General features: G+C 44.8%; 1 protein-coding gene across 1 annotated transcript in view; it reads left to right on the top strand.

Moving 5' to 3' along the window:
* The window catches only part of lrguk (leucine-rich repeats and guanylate kinase domain containing), a 122,802-nt gene that overhangs the window by 77,919 nt on the left and 22,393 nt on the right, over window positions 1-22,490 (top strand). The window contains exons 4-7 of the mRNA XM_041203136.1: window positions 137-338; window positions 1,772-1,891; window positions 4,042-4,193; window positions 19,043-19,131. Of these exons, the coding sequence (XP_041059070.1) occupies window positions 137-338; window positions 1,772-1,891; window positions 4,042-4,193; window positions 19,043-19,131 (563 nt within the window). The remainder of the gene's footprint in view (window positions 1-136; window positions 339-1,771; window positions 1,892-4,041; window positions 4,194-19,042; window positions 19,132-22,490) is intronic.

Below are 22,490 nucleotides of genomic sequence, written 5' to 3'. Positions count from 1 at the left end.
ATCACCTCTCATTCTTCTAAATTCCGATTGATATGGCCCAATCTTCTCAACCTTTCCTCAGAATAAGAGAGCTGAGTGCTGTATAGAATGGGAAGGAATAGAATTGTGATTTGTTTCTAATTCCACCATTGAATAGGGAGTACGTAGCCTGAAGAAGACATACTTAGAGCCTCGATACATTTTGCTGATCCCGATGAAAAGAGAAGAGCACGAGAAAAGATTGCAGCTGAGAGGGCTGTACAGTAAATCACACATTGATTTTGCCTTATCCAGAATTGAGAACTATATCAGAATAAACCAGGACTACCCAGGATACTTTGATGCTGTTATTAACAGTGGTAAGAAACTTGCTCTTTGTTACCTGATTATTGAAGAGAGACAATTACAAAGAGTATTCGCTTCAGAGTAGTTCTTTCAAAGCCCTGTATGCCACTTTAGCTGTTGGATTTGTCTCACTACTATCACTTCAACATATGAGCCAGTACTGAAATGCAAGAGTGTTAAGAGTTAAGCTGTACTATTAGTTATCTACTTGTCATTTTTTCAGAGTATATTTCTTCTATTCAGTCGTTTCCTTCCCTTTTCCCCCATAGGGTCTCCCTTTGGCTAAGAGATCTTTTCTAGCCCTCTGCTTGTGCGATTCTAAAGCTGGGCCACCATTTTCTCATTTTCTCATACCAAGGAGTCTTAAATCGTGAATGTAGCATTATGGAAGTGTCACCGGATTGCTTTTTAATTTTATAGTTTTTTTGTTGTAGATATCACCTATGAATTATTTTCAGAATGAGAGGGTGAATGAATATCCTTTTACCAGACCCGTGCCTATAATTAGTACCTGGATGATTGTCTCCTACTGAGAATAGGAAGGCAAAATAGTCATTTTACTCCCAAGGCTATGTGTGGAGGAGATGTACGTATGAAACTGGAGAACATCAAGCAAGACAGAATATTAGATTTTTTTTCCCTCACTGTATATGTAATGGCTGCTATGTAATGGAACAAGCTTGTTAAATGCAGTCTTCTAACTTTTGATGTTTGTTAAGTACTTGCTTGTGAAAAGGTATGTAGGTTATAGCAACAAGTTTAGATTTAGATTATGAATTCTTTGGTAATGATTTGACTCTAATGCTGCTCGGACCCATGGAAGACCATTCATGGAATGCAATACGTCAGAGTTTTGATGTCAGATGAGAAAAAGTTCCTTCACCTTGATTTCTTATCTTGTCTCAAACTCCACCTGATCATTTAAAATCTTTTTTTCTATCCCAAATTGGGCCTTTTTGCTTAAACTGAGCCAGCATCCATTGCACTGAGTGGCAGACTGTCCCAATTCTAAGCATGAGTTGGTTATTCCTCAAACTGAGTTCAGTTCATGGCTTCTTTAGCCAATAATCATGTCTTCTGATTCTTCTATAAATACATCTTCATCTCCACAGGAATGATTTTTCTCCATTATTTGAGAAAAAACATCATGCACCTGTCCCTGTGTTTTTTTTCTTGGCCCTTGAGCCTCTCATCATAGCTCAGTGATGTTAATCCAAATTATCTACGGGTCCTGAACTGGCATAGTTATTGAGGTGTTTCGTTTCACATCATAGTGTTGCTCTTAAAGATAAAATGAAAAAATACTCACAGAAGTGAGGAATATGACTTGCTAAACAGCTAAATGCTATCACTTGCTACAAATTTTATGTACTTAAATTCTGCTGGAGACCTCAAAGAGTTAAAGTAACAGTATCTATACTTATTTTTTTGCTGTTTTTGTATGCAGACGATCTGATGCAGGCATACTTGCAGCTGAGCCAGCTGCTCAGGGAGTACCTGAGCCTCAGTAATCAAACAAGCAATGACAGTGACAGAGCCATGAAAGGGGACAAATGGCAGGCGTCTGGTGAGTGTGTGCTGGAATGTCAGAATGCTGATAAATAGCTGCGTTTTGCAATGATGAATTGCTGACCTTGTACTTCTGTAGTCGCAGTTCTGAATCCCAGTGCTGTTTATGCTTGCACCAACAGAAGTCTAACATTCGGTTTAAAGATAACTCTTGCATAACATAAATGATACAGTCAACCATTGTATAACACTGAAAGCTAAAATATGTACAAGACACTGTAGGCTGCAGTGATGCTCCTTCCTGTCATGTGATGCTACATGGGCGCTTTTTGCCTCAATGAAGTTTTGTTCTTGTCCCTCTGACGTGATTAATTATTCTAATCTCATGAGGGAAAGAAAGTTTTTGTAGCTTTTCTCCTCAACTCGCAAAGATAATTAAGTAAATCTTTAAAACAATTTATCTTTCCCTGGGCCTCTACTATTCAATTCAAATTGATGTCATGTCCTTTGCTCCAATAGCACAGAAATCATCATGTTCCCTTCAGTACTTACTTGACTCAGCTGTACTTATCCCAGGGGCCTTAAGTCCCAGCCATAACTAGGTACTTACCCAGCTCTTATTTGAAAGGTTTACTTATCATAGCTTGTATTGCTGGCATACTATTTCGTAAATCATCGCTGTCTGGTGGGGTAAAAGATTTCTTCTCATTGGTCTCATTTTAATCATTTTGTATTTCTATCATAATAAACGTATGCAGTGAAGGGAAGAAAACATTAGCTAGTAATACCAAAGATGAAAAAAAACCATGCATGAAGGAAATGTGAAATAAAAATGCAAAATGCTGCAGAGCCAAGTCAATCAGTGCCTGAAGGAAAATGAGTCACCACATCAGGCTGTACACTTTCATCATCGTTTATTTTCAGGCCAGCGATACTTTGTGGATTCTAGTACTTAGGGCCTGATCTTGTGGGAGCAGGGCATTTTGTGGTGTCACCTTGAAAACAGCCATCTTATGGTCATTTTTTTTCTTTTCTGTTGACCCACAGGTAGAATATGTTTAAATTCACCTTTACAACTGTTGGGAATTGAATTCATAGGACTGAATTTTCTTTTCTGGGTTGGTTGTGCAGAGTCAGGAAAATTCCCAACTCCCCAAAGCCAACTCGGGTGAAACTTCCTTGTAAGGTCAGATTTTTACTCCTGGCTGGCGGGGTCTAATTGTGGTCAGGCCCGCCACAGCCAGTAACAGTGTGGTGGTAGCCTCAGGGGCTACCGAGTGTTGAGGCGGGCTGTTTAAAAGGCTTGGTTCTCTGGGACTTTGGCCCAGTTATAATAAAGACAGTAGGGCCCTCTAGCCCTCATGCCTCACACCTGCACAAACTCCCCATGCTCCATCCATGCCACCTCATGCTTCCACCCATCCCCCATGACCCCCATACCCTTCAAGCCAACCTAAGCCCTCTACCCACCCTATGGCCCCTCATAACCTCCATGCCAACTTAATGCCAACTCATGCCAACCCATGCAACCCTCACCCACCACCCTTTTCCCTTACATGCCAACGCCAAATCTAATAGGGTGCCTGATTTCATCAAAGAACTCTGGTAGGTTTAGACCTTTTCCTCAAATTTGTAATGCCCACGAGTCGTGTTTCAGAAACCTGGGTGACAAAAATGCTGCTGATTGAACGCAGTTGCAATTTAAATGTGCTGCTGCCTCTGTGGACTGTGGATTTATGAAATTTGTCCTGTCCCCGTTCCCCATGCCCCAGTCACCTCCCCCCGACCCCGCCAAAATGATGGGTGGTGGGTTCGGGGACAGGACCTCAGGAAATAGGTCTTCGGTGCCATTTTGGCTAAGGCACAGAGCTCTTCCATCTCAGTGAAAATTCAGGCCATAATCTATGTGTTGTTAGTTCATAGCTTAATCACTACACAGCCATACACTGTCAGCATATTGATCCGAGTGACAACATCCATAGATACAGACTCAGTTTCTATATGCATGTTGAAAATGAAGACAACCAACTCTATCTATTCACCACCACACTCAATTGCATGACCACTGAGCCATTTGACTGCTTCCCAAAAGGTCATGGACAATCAAGGACTTGCTCCAATTTAACTTGACAAGTTGGCAAAACTGAGGCTATCTTGTCTTGAATTACTTTTTTTGTTTTTGAAATCCAACATTTGCTGTTTGTATAGATTTGCCAAAGAACACACCGACCGAAATTAACCAGTCAAGCTGGAGTAAAATTTCATCATCCAATGGATTTCCTGTTGAATTTGTGGACTCCTCTACTAGGAACTACTCTTCTAGAATACAGGCTAGACTATCAGCAGAAAGAAGCCACTTGGTAAGAAGCAAGACACGCGTTTTACATAGCACACCTATAACCGTCTTTTCAGCAGATAAGTCAACCAATTTTAGTCACCAAGATGTGAACCGATTCAGTTTTGTTCACTTTGATTCCTTAGCTGTTCAGGCACAGATCAAAACCAAACCTGGTGATCTGAAATGTTTGGCTTGTATTTATAATACACATTGTAAAAGATTAGCCAAGCGCTGTTATGGTGTATTTCAAGTGACATTTGTATCCAACATTCCAGTAGTTTGGTAGGATGTAAACCCAGCAATTCTATCAGTGATGGGCTGGAATTTGGAGCTTTAGCGCGGTACTTGATGGAAGAGAAGGGCAGGTCTTGCCCACCAGCTAAAGAGCTGGCAAATGCCCCACGTCACTTCTTTTCAGGAAGGCCTGCCAAATTAAGTTTCAACTAGGCAACGGGTATTCTCTGGGGTCAAGGATCCCAGAGGCTTAAGTCCCACCTGCCCGGTTAGAAACTGGCAGCTCTTCATAGCTCATTAGGGAGCTGGTGGTGTAGTGGTATTGTCACTGGACTAGTAATCCAGAGAGGCAGGGTAATGCCCTGGGGACCCAGGATCAAATTCCAGCACAGCGGATGTGGAATTTGAATTCAATAAAAATCTGGAATTAAAAGTCCAGTGATGACCTAAACCCATTGTTGATTGTCATAAAAACCCATCTAGTTCACTAATCCCCTTTAGGGAAGGAAATCTGCTGTCCTTACCTGGTCTGGCCGACATATGGTTGACTCTTAAATGGCCTAGCAAGCCACTCAATTGTATCATGCAGTCAAAAAGGAATTGAACCAGACGGACCACCCGGCATTGACCCAGGTAACGAAAACGACAACCTGTCGACCCCTTAAAATCCTCACTAACATCTGGGGGTTTGTGCCAAAATTGGGAGAGCTGTCTCACTGACTAGTCAAGCAACAGCAATGCTCATGAAATCATACCTTACCGTTGCCAGCTGAGGTGTACAGTCGGGAGGGAGTTGCCCTGAGAGTCCTCAACATCGACTCTGGACCCCATGAGGTCTTATGGCATCAGATCAAACTTGGGCAAGGAAACCTTCTGCTGATTACCACATAACGTTTCCTCTCAGCTGATGAGGGTGGCAAGGGCACAGAATGTACTCTGGGTGTCACCAAGAATGCTTGGTAGCACCACTACAAACTGAACTGGTCAAGTGCTAAAAGACATAGCTGCTAGACTGGGTCTGCAACAGGTGGTGAGGGCACCAACAAGAGGAAAAAGCATATTTGATCTCACCCTCACCAACCTGTCGATGACAGTACCGGTAAGAGTGACCACCGCACAGTCCTTGTGGAGACAAATCCCATCTTCACATTGGGGATACTCTCCATTGTGTTGTGTGGCACTATCACTGTGCTAATTGGAATAGATTTCAAACAGATCTAGCAACTCAAGACTGGGCAATTATGAGGTGCTGTGGGTCATCAGCAGCAGCAGAATTGTATTCGGCCACAATCTGTAACCTCATAGCCTGGCATATCGCCCACTCTGCCAAGCCAGAGGATCAACCCTGGTTCAAAGAAGAGTCTTGGAGGGCATGCCAGGAGCAGCACCAGGCATACTTAAAAATAAGGTGTCAACCTGGTGAAGCTACAAAACAAGACTACTTGCATGCCAATCAGCATAAGCAGCAAGCGATAGACAGAACTAAGCAATTTCACAACCAACGGATCAGATCCAAGCTCTGCACTCCTGCCACATCCAACCATGAATGGTGGTGGACAATTCACTGGAGGAGGTGATGCCACAAATATCCCCATCCTCAATGATGGGGAGCCCAGCACATCAGTACAATAGATAAGGCTGAAGCATTTGCTACAATCTTCAGCTAGAAGTGCCGAATGGATGATCCATTTCGGCTTCTCCAGTGGTTCCTAGCATCACAAATGCAAGTTTTCAGCCAATTCGATTCACTCCACGTGAAATCAAGAGACGGCTGAAGGCACTGGATACTGACAATATTCCGGTAATAGTACTGAAGACTTGTGCTTCAGAAGTTGCCATGCCCCTAGCCAAGCTGTTCCAGTACAGCTACAACACAGACATCTACCTGGCAATGTGAAAAATTGCCCAGATTGTCCTGTACACAAAAAGCAGGACAAATCCAACCTAGCCAATTACTGCCCCATCAGTCTACTCTCGATCATCAGTAAAGTGATGAAAGGGGCCATCTATAGTGCTGTCAAGCGGCACTTCCTTAGCAATAACCTGCTCACTGATGCTCAATTTGGGTTTTGCCAGGGTCACTCAGCTCCTGACCTCATTACAGCCTTTGTTCAAACATGGACAAAAGAGCTGAACGCCAGAGGTGAGGTGAGAGTGATTGCCCTTGACATCAAGGCAGCATTTGACAGAGTGTGCCATCAAAGAGCCCTAGCCAAATGAGTCAATGAGAATCAGGGAGAAAATTCTCCACTGGTTGGAGTTAGACCTATCAGAATGGAAGGTGGTAGTGCTTGTCGGAGGTCAGTTATCTCAGTTCCAGGACATCACTGTGGAAGTTCCTCAGGATAGTGTGCTGGGATCAACCATCATTAGTTGTTTCATCAATGACCTTCCTTCCATCATAAGGTCAAAAGTGCAAATGTTCGCTGATTGTACAATATGCAGCACCATTTCCATCTCCAACAAGAGAGAATGTAGCCATCACCCCTTGACATTCAATGGCATTACCATCGCTGAGTCCCCCACTAACAACATGCTGGGTATTACCATTGATACCAGATACTGAACTGGACTAACCATATAAATACTGTGGCTACAAGAGCAGGTCAGAGGCTTTGAATCCCTCTGCAAGTAAGTCGCCTCCTGACTTCCCAAAGACTGTCCACCATCTACAAGGCACAAGTCAGGAATGTGATGGAGTACTCTCCACTTGCCTGGATGAGTGCAACTCCAGCAATATTCAAGAAGCTCGACACCATCCAGGACAAAGCAGCCCATTTGATTGGCACCCCATCCACAAACATTTACTCCCTCCACCACCGATGCAGAGGCAGCAATGTGTACCATCTACAAGATGCACAGCAGGAACTCACCAAGGCTCTTTAGACAGCACCTTCCAGACCCACGACCACTAACATTTAGAAGGACAAGGGCAGCAGACACTTGGGAACATAACCTGAAAGTTCCCCTACAAGCCAACTCACCATCCTGACTTGGAAACATATTTCCATCCTTTCACTCACACTGGGTCAATATCCAGGAACACCCTCCCTAACAGCACTGTGGTTGTACCTACACCGCACGGACTATGGAGGTTCAGGAAGGCAGCTCACCACTACCTTTTCAAGCAGGGATGAGCAATAAATACTGGCCTAGCCAGCAATGCCCACATCCCATGAATGAATTTTAAAAAAGCAGTGCCACCAGGGAGGTAGTGGCTGCTGCCAAAACTACACCCACCTGAAGCCTAGGATCGCAGGGGTACAGGTAAGTGATGACAGGTGGTGGGGTCAGCTGTAAGGGCAAGGGAGTGGCTCTCAGCAGGCGCCCCCCCAACCCTTTCCCATGCCAGGTCCCTTGATTAGGCACTGAGTGCCTTTGAATGAGGGACCTCCACAGGAACCTGCAAGCGACCCTGACTGGGTTTGCTTTTCAGGCTTCCTGTGTATGTGAATGTCAGCGGCAGTGGGATGAGACTCTTAAGTGGGCATTAATTGCCCACTTAAGGGCCTCAATTGGTGGCGGTGCAGGTAGACCATCAATATACCTTCCCGCCACAGACTTAATCAGGGCAGAGGCAGGAAGTCGGCATGGTCCCCACCTATCACCCCACCGCCTGATTAAATGGTTCGCCACCAAACTCACTATAGGGGAGGGCATTAAATTCTGCACATGGACAGGGCATTGTTCAAGTCTGATTTAAGTTGCCCCCCCCCCCCAAATTCTGCTGGAAGTGGAAGGGTATAAGATGTGCCAGTCCTAGCTAAGGTGGAACATGCTAATAATAGATAAAAGCAAAATACTGTGGATGCTGGAAATCTGAAACAAAAATGTCACCACTAGCACATTCCTTAGATAATATCACCACCGTTAACACCCCTTTTTCATTTTGTCTATGACATATTTAGCAATCTATTCTTTGCCTCCACCTAACACTGGCCCCCTATCCAGCTCTACCTGTCCCACCCCCCTCAACCAGCTTATATTTCACCACATTTCTATATTTCTTTAGTTCTGATGAAGACTCATGCGGACTCGAAACATTAACTGTGTTCCTCTCCGCAGATGCTTTCAGACCTGCTGAGTTTTTCCATGCTAATAATGGATTTAGGCTAAAGGTAATTTGGTTTTTGCATAGTGCAGACTTGGGCAGCCAGGATGAAGAGGACCCAGTAGGGCTAAAAACAGCTGTTAAAAGAGTGCCTCAGGACAGACTCATCAGAGAGACTTTCAGTAATGTCTTATATAGCTATGCAACATCTGTAATAACCAGGTTGCAGCACATAATTTATGCCTACAATCCTTCGCAATACATCATTGATCATCACAAGCAGAATTCCCCTGAGGAAACATTCCTTCCTGTTCCAGTGCAACTTTTAAGTTTCCAACAAAAGTCATAAGAAAAATCAATATATAACAATCAACAATTAGAATTTATGGTTTCTCGAACTTCATAACTCACTGAACAGTTGCTTCCCTTCTGTTCCCTCTTGTTTTCCTATGTCCTATTGGAGCCATGCTGTCACTGTCCTGCAAGCTGATTCAGCTTTAAGAGCAGTCCAAGTTTTAAATCCTGCAGCTCTGCCTTCAGAACAACATGACCCACAGCCCCCTATGCATTTTCTGGGCCTCCCACATGCATCTCATCAATTGATAATGACGTTCACACATCTGTCAGAGGGCAGGAAGTCCCACCCCATTGCACTGCCAGTGATGGATCACAACATTTGGAATTTGGGTCCTTAGTTTATTCAATTTGATGGGATAGTTTCCGCTGAATTTTCAACCTGGCCTGTTTTTCCCACAAAATTGCAGGCTGAAGCCCTAACACTCAGTTAAAATGAAATATATATTTTTTGTTAATTATTTCTTTTGCTATTTCTGATGACACGATCTGGGACAGAGAGCTCTCTCCCTCTCCTAAGATCCTCCTTAAAGCAAGCCTTGCTACAATTGTACAAGGCTTTGGTTAGACTGCACCTGGAGTGTTATGTGCAGTTTTGGTCTCCAAATTTATAGAAGGATATACTTGCCTTGTAGATGGTACAGCAAAGGTTCACTAGATTGGTTCCTGAGATGAAAGGGTTGCCCTATGATGATGGCTAAGTAAATTGGGCCTATACTGTCTGGAGTATAGGAGAATGAAAGGTGATCTTATTGAAACATACAAGATTCTGAAGGGGCTTGACAGAATAAACGCTGAGAGGTTGTTTCTCCTGGCTGGGAAATCTGGAACAAGGGGGCACAGTCTCAGGATAAGGGGTAGATCATTTAGGGCTAAGATGGGGAGAAATTTCTTCTCTTAAAGAGTTGTGAATCTTTGGCATTCTCTACCCCAGCAGGTTGTGGGTACTCTCTTGCTGAATATATTTAAGGCTGAGATAAACAGCTTTTTGGTTTCTCAGGGAATTGAGGGATGTGGCAAATGGGTGGGAAAGTGGAGTGAGGCAGAAGATCACATTAAGTGGTGGGGCAGTCTCAACAGGCCATGTGCTCTACCCTTGTTCTTGTTTCCTATGTTCTTAACTGACCTCTATGACTAAGTATTTGGCCACCCATCCTAATTATTCCTCCTTTAGCTCTGTGTCAAGATCTCCTTATAACACTGTGAGGAACCTTAAGTCATTTCTACGTTAACTGTGCTGAAAAAATACAAGTTGTTGATGTTGACTTGGTTGTGATGATGTTACTTTGTTCCATGGTGCATTAAAATTTAATTAACATAGATAAAATTATATGATTACTGGTATACCCTGGGTACATGACTAGTAAATACCCTGCTGTTATTAATTAAGCTTCCTAATGCTGTTGCCAACATAACTCTTCACAGCTAAGTCCCCTGTTTATATTTGTCATCAACATCAGTGTTTAAATACAGTAGTTTTTAATTCAACAGAATGGCTTTGAAGCACCATCAAATCGCTCACAAGCTCTTTACTGCCCTCTTTCTACCTGTAGTTCTCTTTCCTTTCCTATTAGTCATCTTCGACTCCATCCTTTCAACCAACAATAACTCACATTTATACAGCACATTCAATAACAACCACTTATATTTATATGGAACCCTTAACATAATTAAACATTCCAAACCACATCACAGGAGCCTTATAAACCAAAATATGATTCTGAGGTACAGCAATAGATATTAAATCAGTGAACAAAAGCTTGGTCAAAGAGGTAGGGGTTAAGGAGATTTTAAAGAGGCGAAGAGGTTTATGGAGGGAATTCCAGAGTTTAGGGCCTAATGAGCTGAAGGCACAGCCATCAATTGTGGAGTGAACAAAATCAGGAATGCTCAGGGACCAGAATTAGATGAGTGCAGATATCTTGTATGGTTACAAAACTGGAGGAGATTACACAGATAGGGAGGGGTGAGGCCATTTCGGGATTTGAAAACAAAGTTGAAAATTTTAAAATCAAGGGGTTCCTTGACTGGGAGCCAATTAAGTTAGTGAGCACAGGGACAATAGGTGAATTGGGACTTGGTGCAAGTGAAGACACAGGCAGCAGAGTTTTGGATGACCTTAAGTTTATGGAGGGTTCAGTATGGGAGACCAGCCAGGAGCCTAGCAGTGATGTATCAATGCTGTATGCTCCTAATAAATCTAATGTATTTTCTCTAATGGGGTGATCACAACATATATTACCTTAACATGTGCCTAACCATTGTCTTATCCAAGTTTGCCATATTCTCTTTGCTGTTGAGCTCTATTTAGAAACCAATGGCAGAATTGCTCCAAATTTGCACTAATTGCGGTGGTGGCCGTGAAAAATGTCATTTTACCTGCCGGCCACAATGGCAGATTTTGGTGCCATATCATCCCCTTGGCTTGTCTGCCTCATTAGTAATGCATTCATGGGAAACACTCGGGATTGTGGTCTCGGATTTGGCCATCATGCCATGACCTCAGCACTTCCTCGCTCTGGGCACCAGAGTGCAGCCTACTTCATGTATACTCCAGATGACAGATGGCCCTGAAAGCAAAGAAGCCAGCAGCCCCCAGATGTAGTGACACCACTCTGGGGCACCTGCTGGACACAGTGGAAGCCTGCTGCGATGTCCTCTACCCTCACTCTGGCTGTAGGGGTCCACCAGAGTCATCAATCCGGCCTGGGAGGCAATGGCAACGGCAGTCAGCTCCACCGGACACAGAGGAGATCAGCCATCCAGTGCAGGGAGAGGATGAATGCTCCCATCCGTTCTAAGTCAACCATCTCATCACTCTCAACGCACTCTGAAAGCCATCACACACCCACAGGGATCGCACATCTCAAGGGACAACAGCACTAATTCTCACACACGCTCTCACGTCTCCATCAGGCTGATATCCTCTGGAGCTCACTTCTGCATCCCGTCCATGGCTCCACTCACCATTCAAACATTCCACACTGTGCCATGCATCTTGCTCACACTCCATCCGTTTTTATGCAGGAGAACCTGGCTCACTACAGCAGGAAGAGGTCCCAGACCAGGAGGTGGAATGGAGTGGCCCACATTAGGCCCCTCACTCACTTTGAGGAGCATGCCATCGCACTAACTGGTGAGGACGTGGATCATGCCTGTGGCAATGGTGTGGCCAGTGGTGAACACCCACATGAGGATCCTCCATCACACATCCCTCTCTCACTCCTGTTTTTGACTGTGCTACCATGCACTAATTATTTTCTACTTTGGTCATGGGAGTTCTGCCAAGTGACCGATGCCTTCAGCCAGCCAGTTCCTCAGCTCCATCCATGTCCTCACCTCCAGCCCAGAGGACACCTCCTCCATTAAAGAACTGGAAATAAGCAGCCTGGAAGACCCGTGACAGTGTTTATCCACACCCTCCACCAGCGCAGTGACACTCAGTGGGACCTAGATCCAGAGCAGGCTTGGGTTCACAATCTGGTAGTCACATGTCCGCAGCAGGAGGAGACAGGTTCAGCCAAGCTCCCTGGCATTTGGAGGACTGCTGGGGAAAAGGCATCTGTGAAGCCTGAGTCTGATGATGAGCCTCTGGATTTGGCCTTCTAACTCATCGTGGAGCCTCAGCAGAAGGCGGGGCAACATCACGCAGAGCTGTTGAAAACCCTTAACACAGTGAAGGAGTGCGTCCACCTGCTCTCTGATGAAGTGGTGCCCACATGTGTGTGCATGGAGGTCTCCATGGGAAGGATGTCGGATGCCATGGAGACCCTGGTCCAGCAGAACGCACAGACCTACACTCCATCATGGTAGCCATGGGTGAGTTCCTGCAGTGGCAATGCGAGAGGGAAACGGGGCACCCCAACGTCCCTCCAGGTGCTCCTCCGCCTCAAGGAGTCAGGCTGGGGCCCTCAGGCACCCAAAGGGAGTATAGCAGTGGGTCATCCACTCAGAAATCTCAGAAGCTGTCCACTCCCTCTGAGCCCCCTTTTTCTGTGACCCCCTCAACCTCATGCTCTGTCACTGCAGAGGGAGCAGCTGGCTCACAGGAGGAGAGCCAAAGCAAGCTGGGGCCCTCAAGACCTTGGCTCTCCAGAGGACACACGTCAAAGTTATCAGAGCCAACAGGGCCAACCATTGCACAGAATGTCTCCACCCCTGCTGCGGATGTCAGGACAGCACCCAGAAGAAGTGGTACGCCTAGAAAGTTAAATTCTGATCACAATTGGTTGCACGAGTGAACACATTTTATCACTTTATAATCTGAAAATATATTCACTTTCACTGAATAAATTGTAACATTGTCTTTCAGCTTCGTTTACAGGCTTCACGAATCCTCCCACTGCATCCGCCCCTCCTTCCAATTTTCGTTCAGCTGCATGCAGTCAGATCACAATGTGATTCTGGAGGGAGAAGTGTGTGTGGCAGGGCCTTTCAGAGCCTCTTGCAAGCACTCTCCCACGCATGCAGAGCCTTCATCCAACACACTCATCTCACTGTCATGAGCATTTTCAATGCTACCTGCTGGGGTTCTCTTTCAGTTGTCCATCTGAGCTGACCTGCATCTCCACCCACCCACTGTGCAACACTTGTGCTCGTCTGCCTTGATACTCTGCTCACTTTCAATGTCGACAACCATGGTAAAAGCGAAGTGTACCGTTAGCTCCCCCATCATTTCCCCTCTCCCAGTCACCCATGTCCTTTCCTCCATCACTGTCAACCCTCAGGCATCACTTTCCACCTCCCCACCATCACCTACCAGCCTGAACCCTTGTCATTCCAGAATGTCCAGGTGAACATGCACGTTCCTTACCTCCCTGAGAATCCCACCTCCATCCATACTGAAACAGAACACACCTTAAACCAGCTTATATTTCAGCTCTTTCCTGGACTCGAACTCAAGTTCTGTCGAAGGGTCATGAGGACTCGAAACGTCAACTCTTTTCTTCTCCGCCGATGCTGCCAGACCTGCTGAGTTTTTCCAGGTAATTCTGTTTTTGTTTTCCATCCATACTGACCTCCTCAACCTCCTCCTTGCCACCCCCAGGGTCCTTGTCTGCCTCCAAGTCCCCACCAACTACCTTCACCGCCTCTTCTACCATGTACGTTACGCCCTCACTGTCCCACCCTACCGGTTCCCTCTTTCCCCTCTCATTCTCACCATTCCTTCCTACCCACGTCCATTCTCAGTTTGCACCACAGGAGGCAGTCATTGACTCCACACGTCCCTCCCTTGCACATTCACCTGGACGTTCTCTCCTCCACACTTACTCCATCCTCTACCCTTACTCCTTCCACACCTTTAATCTCTCCTCCACCCTTACTCCCTCCTCCACCCTTACTCCCTCCTCCACCCGTACTCCCTCCTACACCCTTACTCCTTTATCCCCTGGACAACTTTCCACCTCCGCACCCCCTCCTCCTCCCAGACACCTTCCTCCCCCAGGACACCTTCCTCACTCCAAACTCTCTCCTCCTCCCAGACACCATCCCCCCTCCGAATTCCATCCTCCCTCCTCCTCCCCAGACACCTTCCTCCACCCGGACACCTTCCTCCACCCGGACACCTTCCCGCCCTCCAAACTTCCTTCCTTACACCTTCTTCCCCGCTTACACCTACCTCCCCACTTGCTGCACTCTCCCAGTTACACCCTCCTCCACCGACCCCCACCCCCCCACCCCGTACTTCCTTCTCCCCCCCTTCCTGGTACACCTTCCTCACCCAGTCACATCTAGACCATCCTCTCTCTGCCGCACCCCCCCCCCCCTACCTTTGCTGATTATCCATAGCAGGCTAAGATCGTGACTTTCCAAAGCAGACTCGCAGCATCAACAGAGACCTGCAACACCTTCTGTGAGCTGCTTTGCGGCAGAGCCATGTTTATGAGAATCCACCCAGCATTTGATGCACATGTTCCTCCAGGGTCCAATAGCTGTCAGGCTCCAATAGATGTCAGGCTGCAGCATCATCATCTCCTCGGATGTCCGAAATCTGAACAAGGTCCGAATGATAAGTCCCAACTCCTGCACGTCGCACTTGTCCAGAAATTTTCTGGGTCTCTGTGTTTTCCCACCAGCGTAACAGTAAATCTGGCGTGGGGGGAATGATTCCAGTCGAGTCTGACTTTGCATTCCATTGCCGGATGCCAATCAGGTTCATGCCAGCATCCATGGGGATTTGTGTTCCGCCATGGTGGATGATCCCGCTGCACTCTCATGTTGGCATGAAACCAATTTTGGCATTCTTACCATATTGTTCTCCCCACCTCCCATGATGCCCACCGCCAACGGGGCCAGACGTTTCCGGCCTAATTTAGAATCAGTCATCCATTAGTCCAGTCCAGTGTGTTTATCTGGAGATCTTTATACCCAAATAACCTACCTTGAGCCCACCTCCTGCTGCGTCAATGTTTTCCATTCTCGACTGCTGTCACCTTGGACCCTCTCTGGGTGAGACTGCAAATTGGGTTGAATTCACAGCAGGTTGGGTCATGTGCCTATTCCCACTAGGGATTCATTCCAGACAAAGGAGACATTTATCCTTTTGGGTTTGGAATTGGAAGGCATTACCATTGGGACCAATGTTCATATGCATATTTCTCAGCATAGGCCACTAAACAGGGATCAGGCATGGCAGTACTGGCGTCCTTTTTTCTCCAGCCCAGTGCCATGCCCCAATGCCAACCGAGCTGAGATCAGCAAACACATTACAGATTTGGAACTAAATCTGGCACCTTTGGTTCTTCTAGTTCATATGGTTTATGACAGTCTTAACCAACTAGGTCACTTTGAAAGCTTTTGCCAATAATTCTACCCTTATAGAAGGTTCAGTGGGAATTGAAAAAGCAAAGAAAGAGTATGAAAAGAGACTGGCAGCTAACATAAAAGGGAATCCAAAACTCTCCATAGGCATATGAATAGTAAAAGGATGGTAAAAGGAGGAGTGGGACCAATTAGGGACCATAAAGGGGATTTACGCATGGAGACAGGGGCATGGCTGAAGTGTTAAATGAATACTTTGCATCTGTCTTTATCAAGGAAGAAAATGCTGTGCAGGGCATGGTTTAAGAGGAGGTAATTCAGACACTTGAAGGGTTTAAAATTGATAAAGAGGAGATATTGGCTAGGCTGTCTGTACTTAAAGTTCATAAGGATCGGATAAGATGTATTCAAGGATGCTGAGGGAATTCAGAGTGGAAATTGCAGAGGCACTGACCATAATTTTTCAGTTTTCCTTAGGCTCAAGTGTGGCACTAGAGGACTGGAGAATTGCAAACGTGCAATTGTTTAAAAAAGAGTGTAAAGATAAGCCCAGCACCTACATGCCAGTCAGTTTAATCTCAGTGGTGGGGAAGCTTCTGGAAAAGATAATTTGGGACAAAATTAGTAGGTTATTTGGACAAATGTGGGTTAATTAAGGAAAGCCAGCACAGACTTGTTAAGAGCAAATCATGTTTAACTAATTTGTTGGAATTTTTTGATGAAGTAACAGAGAGGGTTGATGAAGATAATGCTGTTGATGTGGTGTACATGAACCTCCAGGAGGCATTTGATGAAGTGCTGCACAATAGTCTTGAGAGCTAGTTAGAGCTCATGGAATAAAAGGGACAGTAGCAACATGGATATGAAATTGGTGGAGTGCCAGGAAACAGAGAGTGGTAATTAATGGATGTTTTTCAGACTGGATGAAGGTTTATAGTGAAGTTCCTCAGGAGCAGCATTGGGACCCAGCTCTTCCTGATGTATATTGATGACCTAGACCTTGGTGTGCAGGACATAATTTCAAAATTTGCAAATGATACAAAACTTGGTAATATTGTGAACTGTGAGGAGGATAGTGTGGAACTTTAAAAGAACATAGACAAGTTGGTGGAATGGGCAGACAAGTAGCAGATGAAATTTAATGCAGAGAAGTGTGAAGTGATTAATTTTGGTATGAAGAACATGGACAGACAACAAAATAAAGGGCACGATTCTAAAAGGGGTGCACGAGCAGAGAGACCTTGGTGTATATGTGCATAAATCATTGAAGGTGGCAGGACAGGTTGAGAATGCAGTTAATAGAGCATACAACATCCTAGGCTTTGTTAATACAGACATGGGGGAGAATTTTCTCCGCGTCAGGCAGGCCAGTTGGGAGCGGGGGGGTTTGGAGCCGATTGGCTGCATGCCACCATTTCACGTGGGCAGGCCAATTAAGGCCCGCCCAGCATGACGTGCGCCCGGTAGCTCAGCGCTACCTGTGCGGGTGGGGGAAGGAGGGAGAGTCGGGGTCTGCGCGCAAAAGAGCGCAGAAATCTCCCTGAGGCACAGAGCTACCTCAGGGAGATTAATTTCATACTGAAAAATTAAAAAAATAGAATTAATCAGAGGAGGTGGGACATGTTTATGAACTTTCATGAAAATTTTTATTGAATTAGTAAACCCTTCATGAAACCTCATTCCACCCGTGGATGAGGTTTCATGGAAAATGCAAAGGCTGCCTGGACTCTTCGCCTGCCCGCCAACTTTAAGGTTGGATGAGCAGCCCTGACAATTGCTTCAATTAGTTTATTAATGGCCTTAACAGGCCTTTGACAGTTCGGCGGGTGCACAGCCAACTCCAGTGCATGCCCGTCGAACTAAAGATTGGAATGACTCACGGTGATGTCGGGATGCACGCCCGACATCACCGCGTGTCATTTTGTGTGTCGGAGTTTGGTGGCCGCCCCCACACGCTGAACAGAAGATTCTGCCCATAGAGTACAAGAGAAAGGAAGTTATGTTAAACTCGTATAGAACACTGGTTCGGCTTCAACTGAAGTATTGTGTCCAGCACTTTAGAAGAATGTGAAGGAATTAGAGACAATACAGAAAAGATTCATGAGAATGGTTCCAGGGATGAGGAACTCCATAACATAGATAGATTGGAGAAATTGGGACTGGTTTCTTCAGAGAAGGTTGAGAGGAGATTTGATAGAGGTATTCAAAATTGTGAGAGGTCTAGACAGAGTAGATAGAGAAAAACTGTTCCCATTGGTAGAAGGATCAAGAACAAAAGGCCACAGATTTAAGGTGATTGTGGAAAAGAAGCAATGGTGACATGATTAAAAAACTTTTCACACAGCAAGTGGTCAGGATCTGGGATGCATTGCCTGGCAATGTGTTGGAGGTAGGCTCTGTTGAGATATTCCAAGAGGGAATTGAAATATCATCTGAAAAGGAAGAATTTGCAGGGCTACAGGGAGAAGGCAGGGGATTGACACATGGTGAATTGCTCCTTCAGAGTGGCAGCACAAATGTGATGGGCTGAATGGCCTCCTTTGTGCTGTAACCATTCTATGAATCTGATTCTTTATTCCCCACTCTCAGAATTGGGGTGGGACAAAATCTGCAGACTTGCTGTATTCCCTGTTTTTGCAACCTCCTTCAGCCCTACATCTCAGCCTCCACCCTCCACTCTTCCAATTCTGGCCTCTTACACACCAAACCGGCCCCCTCCTCTTCCACCCCACCTGCACTGTAATTCATAAAACTTTCAGCCATCTTGACTCTGAACGACTTTCTCTACATCCTCTGCCATATCATCTTTCTCACAGTTTCAACCCGCTTGAACCTATCTTTTGGTCTGATCTTTGGTTATCTTCTCCAAATCTCCAGCCCAACAGATGCTCTGTGAAATGTCTGAGGCTTTCACTACTTTAAAGACACTATATAAGTGAAAAATGTTTTTGGTTGACACAGGTGTCCATGCACCCATATCAAAAAAAAATCACAGCATAATTAGGACACTTTATATGATTCATTCTATTTTCACTGTGTCTTGTACTATGGAGTCACCTTCAACTTTCAGTACTCTGACGTACTTATTTACTGTTCTTTTGAATTGTTACAGCTAGTAGTTCTGTCCCTTAAGTTGTGTATATTGGCTCAGAAGAGAAAAGCATGTACCTTCCATTGAGTCCCTGAACTTGTTTGTATCATGTCACTATGGTTAAAAAGCTTTAATTATGATAAATTGCAATCTCTGCATGCATGGACTGACATATAAGCGCAGATGTCACGGTTGTAATAATAGCATTCGTAGCTACAATAAAATTTCCACTTTATGGGAGAAAATTATTGGGATTAAATAGTTATAAAATTTCCAGTGCATAAAATATGTTTTTTATCCATTATTTATGAGCCCTTGTCTGCTCCATTTAGATATATTTTGCAATGATCCATTCAAATTGATTTTCTTTGTTATTTAGGAACAATGTTCTATTGAACAACGCCAGGAAGTGGCACGGGAAGCTGTGAAGGGACAAGTTCCAAGTCCATACACCCAACTGTTCAAAAGGTGACCAGCCTTTCATTCTTCTAATTCATGAGATTCAGCTCAATGTGTTGACCAGAACTGCAGCTCACCAATTTGATGTTGTTAAACTCCTAATAGAAAAGGTTAGACTAGTTTCAGTTTCAGAGGATTTTATTTCAATGCAGGAAGAACTGCTCATTAATGCATCAACATTCTATCACAAGGATTCTGCTTATCAGTGGCAGAATACTAGTTCACCTTTTTTTCTGTCGGGGACAAGGTTTTGTAATTTCCCATTTTCATCGTTTTCCTTCTTGCTCTGCTGAAAGTGATAACTCTCTGGTGCATCATGTAATTGATACATATAGCTCACTGGTAGCAAGCCCCACCCCTTCCATCCTCACTACTCTTTTGTGAGCCTATACAGTAAATGGTGGTGGCCCTTCCAACCATGAGGTGCTTTGTAGATGAGACTGATTATCAATACATGCGCTGCCCCAATATGTTATCGAAGAATACTGTTGCCCAGTGCCTCCTCTCAATGTGCTAACTTTCTGGGTTGCATGCACAGCAAGTTTGTAGCAAAAACATAAACATATCCATTATAAACACATTCATAAGTTTGTTACACCCAGCACACAGGGTATGTTCATGTAAAGTTCAGATAGGCAAGCTAGTGAGTAACTTTCGAAGTGACTTGGTTTAAGTTTGCGCTGCCTCAAGGAAACAATCAACTTTGGATTGGTTTAAAAGTAATTTAAATTCATGCTGTAAACAGTTAATGCTGTGAGCGAAAATGAAAGTACGAGACACAAGTTGATTCTTGGGGTAGACAAAGCCTTCTATATACTGACAGTTTTGGATGGCATAAACTGCAAAGTCCTGCTCTTGAAAGAAGTCTCACATTGCTGCCCACAGCAATGTCACTGTGCCTTTTACTAGCCGGGCAAACTGCTGACAGAATGAAAGAATGGGTGACAAAGGTTTTAATAACTCACCAGGTACTAAGAATATATATTTTATCCACTCAGATCTCTGACCTTTCAGTGTAGACCTTAGGTAAACCCCTAACAGTATTAAACAGGACAGCATTATACTAATTGGTGGCTGGATGATCAGTTCCATTCATAACTGCTTCTGCTTTGTGACTGTGAAAAAATAACTTGTCGACTTACCTGTTCAGCTTGTTTCTTTTCTCCTCAATTTTCTTTCTCCTGAAACATGGTGTTTTGTTAAAACGTGTGGTCAAGAGACATCACCCCTTTAGCACCTCAGTCTTTCATCAGGTTTGACCCTGAGCACGAAAGTAACTATCACCTAACTTGCTTGATGGAAAACCAATGGGATTTGGTGCAACACGGCATTTGCACCCCACCCTCTATTACAGGCAGTTGACTTTGGGCTTGGAGTAAAACCATCCTTGTACCCAATCCCATAAGTTTCCTGCCGGGCAAGTTAAAACTTCCTCTGAAGTATGAGCGGGTTATTCAATTGTGGAGGCTTTAGATGTTGAATCTGATCCAAACGTATGTATCATCTAGCAGGAATGGCTGAATAGTGATCATCAGCATTCTCCTTAGCCCAGAGGTTCTGAATGTAATTATAGATTCCACATCAGGAGCAGAATTTTGGGGGGATTATGAAGGTGGACAGGCATGAAAATTCATGCTGTCGGTTGGCTTGCCAGTTTGTTGACACCATCTTGCCTCAAGCCATTTTCCTGGTGGCAGCATTGAGGGTAGAAGGGCTACCCACCCACAAATGGTGGGTAACCAATTAAGGTAGATGACAGGCCAATTGATACGAAGTATTAGGAATTTTCTCGTCGGCCTGAGGACCCCCTGTGGTGTTGGGAATAGCCCAATTGCCTGGACTCAGCCTCTCAGCAGCAGACTGGGGAACTGGCACTCCGGGCGGTCTTTCAGGCTCTCCTCACCTACCACGCAGCTTTGTTTGCCCACCCATTGTTCTTAATTAGGCAGCAATTCTCTCGGCACTAATTGGTCAAATCAGAGAAAATCATTACTGAGTGACTGTTTCCCACAGTGTAGGGTTGGGACCCAAAAAGCAAAATCCTGCCACAGATTTTCAGAACTTCAGAGGACAGCAATTTATTGAAGTGCTCATAATGTGTGGCATTGTGTAATGAAATACCAATGCTGTTGTGGTCAACTGTAAATGAACAGGTCTTTAATATATTACTGACAGGTAACATTTCTCTTTTATTTATTAGATCAATTTTTACAATAGATGAAATATATATTTGGAGTGTTGCTGGTGGTTTTTAGTTATAGACTATGGTGCGGAGGGAGAGGATACAGATTTGAGCCTATAGTTCACTGTATGTGTTCTAATAGCACGGCAGAATGTTTTACCTCTCTCTCTTAGGTCAGGTATTGCACACTTAAATGCAGAACAAAGCTTGAGGCAGAAGCTAAAGGATGGGAAATCTGACACAACAGTGCTTCCTCAGTACTACACTGAAACACCAGTGGACTAACAGAGGCCCACAAAACATTTGTGGTCAAATTAGTATACTTAAGCTGTTCCATCATCTCATCCGACCCTCCCAAGCCATCCTCTCCTTCCCAAGGCATCTCTAGTCAATGCCATTCCATTCTTTCCATGCCATCTCCTTCTGATGCCAACCCCTCCCTCCCACTCTTTCCATACGATCCCCATCTCATATCAAATTAGTATATTTGGCTCAACCAACCCTCCCATGCCCAACTCTCCTATGCTGTTCCCTGCCTCCCTTGCCACTCCCACCCCATGCCATTACATCCTTCCCTATCCCACCACATTTCCATATTGACCCTGACCTGCCCACTGCTCTAAACCCATGTAAGCAGCAGTTCCTTAGCCAACATCTTGAAAATCACCTAAAAAAGATTCAATAGGATTGATTATGCCCATGATACATACAAGACAATGCTGACTCACAAGGTGAAAAAGGATCTCAGCTTCACTCCTTAAAACAGGGGTGGGTGGATGGGGGAGAGGGTTGTGTGGGTACCTTCCCGGATTAGGTAATTTGCAATCCTGACTGACATTCTTACCCATGCCATTCCCATCCCATACCATTGAATCCTTCCTATGCCACCAAACCTATGCCATCCCCTCTCTCTCATGCCATCCACATCTCTTGCCATTCCATCCTTCCCATACCACCCCTCTGATGCCATAAAGAGGTCTACACATTGACAGAGAGATTCCTATACACCACTGAAATGGATTTACCGAGTAAACCTTTAAGGAATCATCACTATCCAATAATTTATTGTAACATTCGGGTTCTGAGTATTGAGTATAACATTTTTTTCATCCATCTGACACAAGGTACATGGAGTAGTACGATAAAAGGTCCTCTGTCTCACATGTCTCTAAGTGCCCTCCCACCA

The sequence above is a fragment of the Carcharodon carcharias genome, chromosome 13, assembly GCF_017639515.1.
Source record: "Carcharodon carcharias isolate sCarCar2 chromosome 13, sCarCar2.pri, whole genome shotgun sequence".
Classification (NCBI taxonomy): Eukaryota; Metazoa; Chordata; class Chondrichthyes; order Lamniformes; family Lamnidae; genus Carcharodon; species Carcharodon carcharias.
The sequence above is the reverse complement of the archived record's forward strand: the minus strand, read 5'-3'. Positions and strand labels throughout refer to the sequence as shown.